We start from the raw sequence: 14,237 nt of genomic DNA on the forward strand, positions 1-14,237 counted from the left end.
ATAATAATAATAATAATAATGTTATGAATTCCTTACTTTTTATAGCACCTTTCTTACTACTCGAAGCAATTTGTAAAAATAAATAAAAAAACAGAAAGGAAGCCCCCCTGACACAAACCAGTGATCATTTAACTGCGAGTCAGCAATCTTACTCCTACCACCACCTCTTCCTGTTAGATACGTGCATTATAATTTTGAACACTACTTTTTTTTATTTTATACTGCCATAAACAACTTGATCAAAAATGATCGTCCGTGAGACTCTTTCAGATATCACTTAATCAAATGTGCCAATAAGTGTCACCGCTGCTTTCTAACTTTGACATGATTTGTGAGTTTGAGTATTTGTGTTGTGTTTGTGTTGTATGCGCGTGTGTGGTTTTCTCAGTTTTACAATAAAAACAGACATCAGTTATTTGTGAAGCAGGAATATTCTGATCATTCTGGTCCCTGATCACTGATAAACATTCAGAAGAAACAGCGCTATTCCAGTGTTTTCCTCCACAAAATCTTTTCAGCAAACAGGGCTAAGTTCCTTGGTGAAACAGATCGCCCTTTAAAGAAATGCTGCCAATACGGAACAACAGATATCACCGGGCGGCTTTCGGTCAATGATAAACCAGCATCTGTTGAGGTGAAAAAATGGGAGGTACTGCGGTTGCTGACAGTGCTTCCTGGTAACTCAGCTTTTGAGAAGAATCTGTCATGGGAGGGACAAGAGGGAACGAGTGAGGCGGGTACAATGAGCAGGCGGACGGACGCAGCGAATATCTGTCGCAGTGTTTTAAATAATGAAAGGAAAAAAAGTGCTTTGAAATCGAGGACCCCCAACCAAGAGGCGATGCGAAACAAAACGCGACAGACAGGCATATGCTACTTGTATAAAATGTGCACAATAATTACAACAGTGTTGAAGCAATGATGAAGCGAAAGGGAGCTGCTAAACATGGGTGGCCGTGTTGTGCCTGCCCATAAATCCCAACCAATGTATATATCTAAACGGATCTATCTGAACCAATATATATATATATATATATATATATATATATAAAACGGATGTATCTGAACCGATGTATATATCTAAACCAATCTATTTTAACCAATATATATATTTAAACCAATGTATATCAACCAATATATATATCTCAACCAATGTATATATTTGAACGGATGTATTCAAACCAATGTATATATCTGAGCGGATTTATCTCAACCAATGTATATATATCAGAACGGATCTATGCAAACCAATTTATGTATATCTCAACCAATGTATCTAAACCAATGTATATATCTGACCGGATGTTTTCAAACCGATGTATATATCTCAACCAATATATCCCAACCAATGTATATATCTGAACCGAAATATACATCTGAACGGATGTATTAAAACCAATGTATATATTCAGTGTACACATCTCTCTGTGCTATGGTTCCTATTACACTGAATGAGCACCTGACATTGTACTTTCTTCCCTATATAAATAACATTCGAGTATAGCGCGTCTCCAAATAAATCACATTCGAGTATAGCGAGTCTCCAAATAAATCACACTGCTCTGTACTATTCTGTCCTCTGCATGTCCTGGAGTACAAAAGAAACAGCACCATACAGCAACATGTGCGAACTGGCAAGATTGGGGAAAAAAACACGCGGTCACTGATTACAAACCGCAAGATGAATGAAAGAGACAATATATGTAAAAACATCATCACACTAATGCAATATTATTTGAAAACGAACAGCGTCAGATCGGGCGCATATTCAAACCCGATCTGACGCTGTTCGTTTTCAAATAATATTGCATGTACTGTGCGTTGAAACTGCTGCACTCAATAAATTTAGTTCCATTCTCTCAGTCGCGTTCACGATCCCCAATTTCCCCCAATCTGACAATGCTGTTTTCACATAAAGAGCGGCTATAACTCAAAGCGTGATTTATTTGGAGACGCTTATACTCGAATGTGATTTATTTGGAGGACGCTATACTTTCGAATGTTATTTATATAGGGAAGAAAGTACAATGTCAGGTGCTCATTCAGTGTAATAGGAACCATAGCACAGAGAGATGTGTACACTGCAACAAGTACACATGTCGTGAATGTAGAAAGGGTGTGTGGGAATTGTTAATATTTGAATGTGATGATTTTATATATAGCACGGATCGGAAATCAGCAGTTCTTAGCATTGCACCACGCATAGCTATGTTATCAACCGCCTACTGTAACTTGCTTTATTTTTTTCTTCACTTATAGTCTAGAATAAAAGTGCACTTGTTTTTTATTCTTGTACACCAACATATGTTCCTGTGTTTGAGCGCGACGGGCATGCTCAAAAATAGGCGTGTAATGCCACGAAAAGTGCAGGTACTTCAGTTACAAGCATTGAGTGCGAGAATGCAGTCACAAGTACGCTGCAGAGCTACAGCACATCATTATGTGAAAACAGCATTCTCAGATGAGGGGGAGGGAAGGATCCTCAACACGACTGAGAGAATGAAAAGTGAATAATAAAAAAAAAAACTAACCTTTACAAGTAGCATAAATTACATTGGCTGTTACACACTGAAATCAAATGCATGTTTTTATTCTAAAATATTAAGAATAAGAGCAGTTTACTTCTCAAAACTGAGCCATGTGGGATCGAACTCGTGACCTTTTGAATACTAGTCAGTGGCTGATACCATTACACTATCGTGGCAGCTGTATTAAATGTGTGTCAATATGGCATGCTAAGGTGGCTTTTTTCTGCAGTTATATTTTTGAATAAAAGCATACTTGTTCTGTTATATTTGTACCTTTTATGAAAGTGTTTGATATTTGGACTTCAGGCTTCATACATTATATAGTTTATGCTTACATTTTGTCATTTACTACTACAATATGAAAAACGTTTCTGTTTTAAAAATGTGTTTACACGGATTACTGTAGAAACGGAACACACGTGAAATCGTGTATTCCAAATAATGATCTATTATTTCCACTCTAAAACTCCACTTCACTCTCAGATAATCAATCAAGGCATGAGCTGGGAGAAGTTTGTGCGCTTCTAAGTCAGTGGGGGGATGGAATAGCCGGCTTCTTGCAGCCTGATTTTTATCAGCACATTTAGATGACAAAAGACGCTGGTGGAGAGCTGTGAACGATTTTAAGAAGCGATTTAAGGTGGGACGGAATTCCGAGTTTTTTTGTAGGCTCTGGTAATTCTAGTGTTAAGGCTGTAAATCAAAAAAAAAAAAATGGGAATATTTCAAAGGGGGTGGATCTTTTCTATACCCACTGTATATATATTGAATAAATGACAAATAAATTAGAAAAAATGACAATTTGTCACAAGGGAAAAAGTAAGCTCACCCCTAAATTTATCACCATTTCAAATCCATAAATTTAGAATTGGGTGCAATGATTATAATTTCCTTAGTGAATAGGCAGATGTAACCTGTCTTATTTAAGATGCAGATATCCAGGGTCTGGTGTTCTCTTTGTTATTGATGTTTGTGAGATCGTCATGCCAAGATCAAAAGAGCTCTCTAAGGCACTCAGAATGAAGTTTGTAGATGCCTATTGTCTGGCAAAGGATTTAATAGGATCACCAAATTCATATCAAAGTGTGCTTGAGGAGAATATGAGGCCACCTGTTTGAAAGTTGAAGTGGATCCAGAAATTAACCTTTCAAAATAATAAACTGAAGCATTTAAAAAAATTCACCAATGAATGTCTCAGAAGAAGAAATGAAGGATTATGAACTGGCTCTAGTTGAAACCCTGATTTGAATCCACTGAAATATTGTGCGGGGATTTGAAACAGGCAGTACATGCAAGAAAACTAAAAAATATCTTGCAGCTGAATTCTACATGGAGGAATGGTGAATAATTTTACCAAGGCAATGTCACAGACCGGTGGGTAGTTATGCAAAACACCTAGTAGTAATTTCTGCTAAAAAAGGCCATATCAGCTTCTGAGAACAAGGGTATACTTACTTTACCCCAAATATAGATATTTTTGTTAAATAAATGATCAAAAAGGTAAATTTTAGTTGTATTTTTTTCAGGTATATCACCTCTTCCTGTCTGCATGAATATTGTAATGTTTGCCTTTTCAGATATGTTGGGAGAGTCAAAACTTTCCATATTGTACACTTACTTTTTCACATGACTATGTACTACATATTACTCACGAGTGATTTCAGTGTATAGAGCTGTATATGATAAAATACAACAAAACTGTTGTACATTTCATTTCACAAGGCATTAAAGAAATAAGTTAATTCAGCAACATTTATACAGTATATCAGCTATAAATTAGCTGTTGTGATTTCTTTTTTCCGTTGGCGAAACATTTGTAAAACATGCTTTAAACTTTTGAACAAGTATGTTATCAAGAAAAGTATATTCTACATAAACAGAAAGTAGAATCATTACTACCTACCTATATTGATGACAAATCTGCCCAAGTTCTCTGAATATGAACCTGGCAGTGGCAGCATGCTGCTGCTAAATTGTTGCCATGTCTGGCAAGCTTGTTATACCACCTATGTGGACTTTACAGGTTCCTTTTATATGTTGCAAGGTCACACATGATCAAGCCACTACTGACTGCAAAAAGTTAAACAAGGGCCAAGTTTCAGAGCGCCACAAAATAACTTAAACGTTACTTATTTTTTGTATTCAAATGAGTACCAATACTAAATACTTCTTTCAACACTATTTTAATTAACACTAACATGTTAGCATATAGCGGGTTGGATAATGGATGGATGGATGTTAGCATATACAGTACATGGTTTCATTATATTTTGTGATGTCAGCATGCTCTGCATGTCATTCCAAAAGTTTTACTTTACTCTGAAATCCAATTATGTAAAATTTAAAGACTTCAAAACACCTAGTTTTTTGGTTTCTTAATTTAAAAAGCTCTAGTTACTAACTCACTTTCACATTAATCATACAATATTAGAGTTTAAGCATTTATTCTAGTTAACTGCTTATCTTATGGAAGCAATGCCTTCATCTGCATACGACCATTTCTATAGGTAGAAGGGGCCTAGCCATAAAGAATATTAGTCTTTCTGAATAGAGCTCTAAAGCATGAATGCAGGCTTGGGGGCTTTATTGTGATTGAACAGTTCTTGAGAAATTATTTCAACATTCCATTTTTTGAAAAATACTTTATTGCTATGTGTAGCCTATTAAGACAATGTCACAGTCAACATAAATAAGAACCTGTTGAGGAGTCTCACTGAGAAAATAACAACTGAATTAATGCATTCTTAAGAGGATGCTTTAAGGAACAAAAGATTCCCTACAGACTAAGGTCTATAATCCTAACTTAATCCAAACTAATGCTGCATGCACCTGGAAATCTACACTGTTAACTGTATATATTGATAATACATCATGTCTCAACATAACAGCTAGAAAGTTCTACCAGTTTAGATAAGTAGATAATGATGAGCAAAAGTTCTCAAAGCGAAAGACAAGCGCTCTCTCGTAATCAAACATGGTAACAAAAACTTTCCATTTCCTGGAAAGGCTTTCAACTATAGAGTGCAATTGACTGCACACAAAAAAAAGTAAACATAAAAAAATTCTCAATAAAAACAAATACCTTGCATTTTACGAAACTTTTTTAAATCAAAAGTGCAAATGTCAATAAATGTGACAAAACCAGTGTTAAAAAAAAGTAAATAAACAAAACTTAGCAGTGAAAGACAATTCTAAAGAAAAATTCATACAAAAATTAAAAAGGCCGTGAGACACCACAAGTAAATTCTAGACAATCTGTTAGCCTCTTTTGAGTAGTAAGAACTGTATGTTAAACATTAGTAAGAAATCCCTTTACAGTAACATTGTAGCTAAAATAATGCCATATACCTGCAGTACCTGGAAAAGTTGTGGCTCATTTAAGGTTTGCTATACTGAAGCAAACCAAAATAAATTAAACTTAACTAGATATTACAAAATAATAAAAAAATGAAAATATATACTTATCACATCAAAATATGCAAGCCTCATAAAACTGTAGAAAATTTCTTTATAAATGTTAACATAACTGTGACTAATTTCAAAAGAAAATTGATACTTTTAAGTAGTCCATAATAACAGGAAAGATTTCACTTTAGAAAATTTTACCTTTGAGTGTGCCTTCTTCTGGTTTAATTACATCTGTCATGTTCACATTAGCAGGCTTCATACTTGGTGGCAAAGGCTAAAAATGGTTAAATATAAAATCATTAAAAATGTGAAAATTTTTCATTATTAGCATTCTTTCTAGACAGTCAGATAACTACATAATTATCAGATTAGGGCTAGTAGTGTCAAAATATTACCATTTATGAAAATATTCTAAGCATTTTGAAGAGAAGCAATATACCGTATTTTTCGGACCATAAGGCGCACTTTTTTACCCCCAGAATTGGGGGGGAAAAGTCCTAGTCTTATGGTCTGAATATAGCCTAAACATGTGCTGTAAAAAAAAAATTTTCAACTTGCCCGGCTCTGTGCTCCATTCCCGCGCGGCCGCGCCCGCTCACTGGAGTCAGGCGCTGCTGCTGCCCTGTGGTAGTAGTAGTACCGTACCTGCTTCCATGATCATTCCTGCTGGCTGCAATGCTCCATTCCCGCCCCCGCCCGCACCGCTCACTGGAGTCAGGGGACTGGACTCTAACTGGTACAGTGTTGTAACGGTCCCTTCCTTGATCCTGCAGTCTGTATGCATCATCATCATTCATCGATTCCCATCCGCCTCAGCTGGTGTCCGCCCGCTTCCGGGATCGGAACCAGCGTGAAGGCGCACATGACCTCCCTCCTGTGAGAACACGTGTGCGCCTCACGCTGGTTCCAATCCCAAGCGGCGGACACCAACTGAGGCAGAAAGACAGGAGTTGCGAGTCGGCGCCACCACCGCACACACCAGTGAAATACGAATAGAGGTAAATGACAAGTGAAATGACTGAGTGAAGGTAAAAGCGCAAGAATATGCATACAAATAGAAACCTAATACAATTAGCACACGCCCCGGTCCCGGGACAAACAGCGGTTCAAAAAGCGTTACAGTAATGTGTGCATGCCCATCTTGCCATGCATCTCGACACCCTATACATCAAATGAAACTTCAAAGTCTCGTCTTTCCAATGATATAAACCATTTTGACACACAACAACCACAGCACTGACACTAAAGCCTTTTTACAGAGAAGTACACATACTTTTAAGAGTTGACTGTGCCTACCTTTGAAGACCCCTGCAAGTCAAACATCAATATTTCCGAGCAGTATTGATCCCATTGTGTCCGTAAGGCTCCAGCGAATATAATCCAGTAAAAGCGATTTAGGTCCAAAACACACGATATATTCTCAAAGGGACAAAACTCCAGAAAATGTTTCATAACTTGAGACCACCTAAGTAATTTTTTCACTTATATTGCTCATATTAGGCGTAATTTGTTTCTGTCGGCGATAACCATGCTACCGCATGAAACACGGAAGTGTTAGCTTTCGAAAGACACCTTTAAGTTGGCCAATTACGACGGGTCTGGGGTTGACTGGCACCTCCTTATAGCCAACCAGTGTCACAGAAAGCTTGCAGGGTGACGTATAGCTCTGAACTCTGGTAGAATCTACCAGTTTGATTGGACACTGTGACTGACACTCAAAACTTACAGCCAATGAGCAGGCGAGCATTTTGATATGTGACTTGCTATGCTTAACTTGTAAAAAACAATGGAGCTTGTGAAGGAGGCATTTGTGCCAGTCTGCAGAGTTGGTGCGTGGTTGTTTATTGTGATTTCGCCAAGTTTTTTCGCAGTTTAAATATGAATAAAAGTAGAAGTTTAAACGTAAATAAACGCTCGATTAAATAATAGATGCATGTACGCGTTGCAAAAGTATTCAACCGGCACCCGCGAGGTATAATGGGAGAGAGTGCGTGCCACGCCCTTGTGCTTTCTGCTTGCTAGTGATTGCTGCCATCAAGTGGCACATGGAAAACGCTGAGCTGTGTTGTAACAGTTTGTAAAAGAAATATATATATATAGTTTGTGTGCATTTTATAAAAAAAAAGTAAAAAAATATAAATATATTTTTGGCCCATAACTTGTATTGACTATTTTACATAGAAATGTGTATTTTTATTGTTTTATTATGGAACATGAATTTCCATAACTAATAGAGTGACACTGTGTGTAGATATAGATTCCTTTAGGTGTAAGCTTTCAGTAGAGCCCTTATTGATATATGTGGGTTGAAGCATTCAAAAGTTATTACACTTTTCCATATGTTCCAAAATGTGGATAATGGTCCCTCTAAAAGCCCTGGGCATGCCCACATAAAACTGGTGTAAAAATGTCATTTTACAGGTATTCTTTTCAAAATAATGAATTTTGAGTAGTCAACAAGTTATTCTGTTGGTACATAGTGTGTTTCTGTCCCCACCTACCTACTGCAGCTTTATTTTCCTTTATTTTCATAAAAAAACTTAGGCGAGAACAAAAAAATTCGTTTTTTTTGTGAGTTCTAATGTGCATAACTTTTGATCAGTCACACCTACAGTGATTCTGACTACTAAGGGTGAAACTAGAGAATGTTACCTTTACAAAGAGACCAAACATGTGTTTATACTCCAGATAGTTCAATAACAGCAATGATTCTAATTTGGAGAGTGAATTACAAGCGATTTAGCAAAAATGACCCGAATGATAATTAAAAATACAACTGAATATGCATAAATAGAAACCCTAATACAATTAAAAACACAACTGAGACAAATTCAGAACTAGTAGTGACAGACTGTCACAGTCTCAGTCAGCCTGAGCCTGGAACAAAATGACCATACATATCATGGCAAATAACACTGAACTTTGCTGACAGCTTTTAGCCTTGTGAGAGGCTGGAAAGTGTTTTACACTGTGGGACAGTACCGTAAATGTTACCGCTATGGTAAATCACAGAAAGTCTCTGCATACAGTATCACGGGAATATTGTGAACTACGGTACAGCTTGCCCCCACTATACTGGTAACAGTGTTTAGGCCTGATAGTAATAAAATGTGTGTGTGGGGGGAGATATGAGAGCACTGGATGGAATGAGGGGGATATGAGAGCACCTGATGGAATATGGGGGGGGGGGATTAAAAGACACCGTATTGGTATTACTGACAGTTCTTTAATTACGATTTTGAAGGTTTTGCAGAAATACTGTACCAGTACCACCTCCTCACTAAGATGTCCAAGCAGAAGAGATGCACATATAAAGTTGGTTTCAAACTGGAAGTTATAAAATATGCCAAGGAACATGGCAACAGAGCAGCAGAGAGACACTTTGGACCACCTCCCTCTGAAAAGATGATTAGAGAGTGGCGGAAACAGGAGGATCAGCTGCAAAAGTTGGACAAAAGTAAGCAAACTTTACGTGGGCATGCTGCAAAGTGGCCAGAGTTGGAGGTGGACATAAAGGAGTGGATCACACATCACCGTGAAAATGGCTTCTAAGTCTCCACAAAAATTATCATGAATACAGCCAGACTCATTGCTGTAGAAAAAGGAATTCAAGATTTCACTGGCTCACCATCATGGTGCTACAGATTCATGAAGCGATCTGGCCTTGCTATGCGCACCAAAACAAAAATTGCTCAAAAAATGCCCAACGAATCTGAAGAAAAGATTTTGTCTTTTCACAAATTCGTCATTGATGCCAGAAAGAAGAATCAATTTGAACTAAGCCAGATTGGAAATATGGATGAAGTCCGCTTACTTTTGATGTACCATCCAATAGAACAGTAGACCACAAAGGAGCAAAACTATAACCATTAAAACCTCAGGGCATGAGAAAACCCATTACACTCTTGTGTTGTCCTGCTGTGCAGATGGTACTAAATTGCCACCAATGCTCATCTTCAAAAGGAAAACTTTTCCAAAAGAAGCAATTCCTCGCGGAGTCGTGGTGCATGTCCATGACAAAGGATGGATGGACAAAAGGGAATGAGGCTCTGGATTGAAAAGTATGGTCCAAACGTCCTGGTGGGCTTTTAAAAACCATCCTTGTTAGTGCTTGACCAGTTCAGAGCACATATCGCCCGACACTACAAAAAGAACTTTAAAGAAGTCAAAACTCATTTAGCTGTAATTCCCGGTGGTCTTACCAGCCAGCTGCAACCTCTGGACGTGTCCATCAACAAACCATTTAAAGTGTTTATGAGGGAAGAGTGGAACAAATGGATGGCTGCTGGTAATCATGATCTTACACCTACTGGAAGAATGAAAAGGCCCACTATTACCCAAGTTTGTGAGTGGGTGAAAACCTCATGGGACTCAGTTAAGGATGAGATCATTGTAGATTCCTTCAAAAAATGTGGCATCAGCAATGCCTTAGATGGGACTGAAGATGATATGTTATATGAAAATACCGGTACCAGCACCAGTAGTGACGAAAGTCCTGTTAGTGATTGTGAGGATCTGAGCTTTCTAGATTCTGACTCTAGCGATGAGGAGTTCTTGGGGTTCTCATAAAACAAGCAGAACCTAAAAGAGCGTAACTGTTCAACTTTATTCTATTTTATTACTGAAGTCTCTCGTTATTGTGTTTTACAGTAATTTTGTCTTTTGCTGACTGTATTTGTTAATAATGGTTCTAAATGCTGCTGTTCACTTTACAGGGTTGATTACATGTGTTTATGACTGTGATGTTGGGTTTTAATGCACATAAAATGTTTTAAGACATCAGAATCTTTTTTTTCTTCATTTCCCTTCTCTAAAAACTGGTGCGTCTTATGGTCCGGTGCGTCTTATGGTCCGAAAAATACGGTAATTAGTAAAAGCCTAAAATGTGTAGTTATGACCTCTATGAAACTAAAGTAATGAAACATTAAAATCTGACAGTAAAAAAAAAAATTAACTTTGAAGTAATATAGCTCTACATCAAAGATATTTTACTTTTAAGAACAATATTAGATGTTCTTGAAAAATGTCAAAAGGCCAATAATATTTTTCAGCCTCTGCTTTCCTAAGCTTTATGGTAATTAAGTGTCAGTACTTCTCTACACAAGGTATTACGGTACTTGAGCCAGTGCACATATTCTTTTCTTTAACATCTGGGCCTGTACATGTGCCTTCTTGAGTAGGGGCGATGCAAGATTTAATTCCATTATGGTGTAGTATGCTACCAATGGTGTTCTTGGTGACTGTGGCCCCAACTGCCTTCAGATCATTAACAAACCTGTGGAAGTGTTTATTTGATATTTAGACTTCAGTCTTTATTACTATAGCATAAAAAAGTTTGTTTTACTTGTGTGTTCAACATATCTTGCCTCACATTTCCTGTCATCCAACATGTACCCAGATCATTGTAGACATGGAACACATGTGAAATGTATGTATTGCAAATAACGATATATTATTTATCCTAATATAACTCCAAACACCTCACACGCAGATAAACAGACTTGAGCTCTGAGAATTTAGTGTCTGACTTGACTTCAACAGACTGCTTGTGCTGTAGTAAGTATATAAGTTTAATATGTCACTGTGATCTATTTAAAAATATTTTATAAATCCACTTTTCTTTCTACTCACATGTACAGCTAACACAAGGCCTGATTTAGCACAAAGGAGATCACCATATAAGAACTGCTAGGCAAACATTAGAAGACAAGACAGGGACAACTGCGAAATGGGCATTTGTGTGTGTGTCAAAGTCAGCATTAAACTGTATCGGTGCCTTGTTTGGGAATGGCATGATTCACCGATGTGGGGGCCTACACATGAAGGAAGAGTATAAAGCCTTGGAACACTGCCTGGCACATCTTTGAAGCTGATGGACAGATGGGAGAGAACATCATCCAATCTGGAAAATCCTTCCAACGCAGCGACGAAAATGGCAGACTCTATACATCAGGCTCCCACTCCCGAACTGGGTTTTTGTCATGGCTTCCTCGTCTGGTATGCAGCATAAATTGTCATTAAAAAAAGCTGAGTTATTTCTCCTATGTGATTTCTTACCACCGTATCACTAAGGGAGGGGTATCGCCATTTTATATTATATCTATATAGTTTTGGGTTATGTAACATGCCACAATTACAAAAGAACTTATTCTAACAAGAAAGCTAGCGCCCCCTGCTGGATACATGTGCTGATTGACACACTTGCAACACAGAGATGCTGATGAAGAAGTGCAAAAGGTTTTCTTTGTAGGCATCAGGGATTCTAGTGTCAAGCAATACATTTCATGCAAACCTTAAAAACTTTCTAGCAAGTATTGATGAAAAAAAATAAAGGAAAATATGAGCACGACGGAGAATAAAATAAGAATATTTGGTGATCACCTGGAAGAAGTTAAATTAGCGCTTACAACTTATGTTGAAGAAGTTGAACAAATTACATCCACCAGTGACAAAAAAGCAACTGCTGTATAATTCAAATGCAAGTGCTCGGTGATAAATTAGCTGCACTGGAAGAAAGATATAGAAGGAACATCATCAGAATCTAAGTGTCCTGGAAAACCATGAAAGACCAAACCCTGTGAAATTCATAGTTGAATTATTTTCTAAAATAACTGGAGAGGGCTTTAAATTGGATTCTGAGAACAATGATTGTCTGATTCTACAAACTATGGATTATAAAACATTTAAAACCAATTCTCAGTCAGGAAGAGATTATAATTGAAAATAACCACTTTCACATAACTCCCCTTCAACAGCTGCTAAACGAGCTGCATTCTACAGCATTAAACAACATTTAATTGAAATCATTTTCTAATGACCAATTGCACATCATTAGTTTTCCTGAAGAAGCGGAAAACGCTAAAAAAACTGATACTGACATCGGCCAGAATGTAAACATGAGTTGTGTTGTGTCCTGGTTATGCAAATGAGATTCTGCTTGCTACTTGGTCTATCTGAAATGTAACATTTGCTGTAACTATACATTATTTCCTTTAAGGCTACTTTATGTTTTTGTTTTTTTTTGGTTAAACAGTTATTACAGGTCAAATTCTGTTATAACGAACTCCCAGGAACCTAAAAAATATTTCATTATAACGAAAATTTTGTTGTAATGAGATTCTGTATTTGTTACTATAGTGCTTTCTTTAACTTGCGCCCAGGCATTTGCAATCATTTCAATAGCTTCTTTTGTGTTCATTTCAATTTTCTCCTGCCTACAAGTTATGCTGACGAGAATTTTTCTCAGCATTTCCTTGCAATAATACACTTTCCCGAAACGTGATTGCAGCGTCTGTGGGAGATTGTTTGTCCATTGCCGGGGAAAAAACAGGCTCATAGCGCTGCAGTGAAGTGACACAGAAGCAAATCATAAAAGATCGAGGTTGCGCTATAAGTCCCTGTCTTGCATCCCAAAACATGAGGCTGAGTCTCAGTACTTTAGAAAAAACTAAGTTTATTCAGCTTGAAACAGGAACGGCACACTTATTTATTGTAGCGTGATCTGCCACTCTGCTATACACAGAAACAGCAGTCAGGCTGCATCACCCATCAATATCTTTTCTGTTTGCTTTGGTGGAGAGACACAGCATAGTTGAGAGACGCAGAATATCTTTAAGCCAACTGTTGCCCCGGCAACAGATAAACAGTCTTCCATAGACAAGGAGATCGGACTTCACGACGCTCTTCGGCGTGTCGTCCAGTTAGGGGAGGTCCCAAGAGTTTACAAACCTCACATTTACCTTGAATGAGTGGCGCATTAATAGGAATGTTTCTTGAACGAGCATTTCTGAACCACATAAAAACTGCTTTTTTGACATCTTCAAATGTAACAGTTCACATACGTTTGCAACCCGAGATTTTTTTTTCTTTTTTTGCTCGGTCTTTCAAGATAGTTGACAGCATCGATGGCGAAATTCTGAATTCACTGGCAACGTCTCTTTTTTTTTGCTACAACCAAGAGCTGCAAAAATGTAAAGTTTTTTTTCTAATATGAACTGTTATCGTTTTTTGGTGTCTGCTGTTTCTATAGGAGGGTGACAATGAGTTAAATTCCAATGGATGTTTTTTTAAATGTTGACAAGCAATAAGCAAAAGGTATCACTGAAAACCACAGGAAACAAAAAGGGCAAAAAACGAAACAAAAAATTACGTTTCTGTTTGGGAATCATTTTGCACCACTGAGCTGAGGCCACAGAACTAGCTGCTCTACGGATGATTCATTAAGGCATTTCAAGATCTTTTGGGCACTTCATTATAATTAAAGTATCTGCTGAATGTACTTTGTAATAACAAGATTTCTAT

The 14,237-nt window shown here is 37.4% G+C and overlaps 1 protein-coding gene across 2 annotated transcripts in view; it reads right to left on the bottom strand.

Moving 5' to 3' along the window:
• The window catches only part of LOC120526086 (CD2-associated protein), a 244,183-nt gene that overhangs the window by 123,255 nt on the left and 106,691 nt on the right, over positions 1 to 14,237 (bottom strand). For both annotated transcript variants that reach the window (XM_039748981.1, XM_039748979.1), the window contains exon 7: positions 6,135 to 6,210. In XM_039748981.1, the coding sequence (XP_039604915.1) occupies positions 6,135 to 6,210 (76 nt within the window). The remainder of the gene's footprint in view (positions 1 to 6,134; positions 6,211 to 14,237) is intronic.

This window comes from Polypterus senegalus, chromosome 3, assembly GCF_016835505.1.
Source record: "Polypterus senegalus isolate Bchr_013 chromosome 3, ASM1683550v1, whole genome shotgun sequence".
Taxonomy (NCBI): Eukaryota; Metazoa; Chordata; class Cladistia; order Polypteriformes; family Polypteridae; genus Polypterus; species Polypterus senegalus.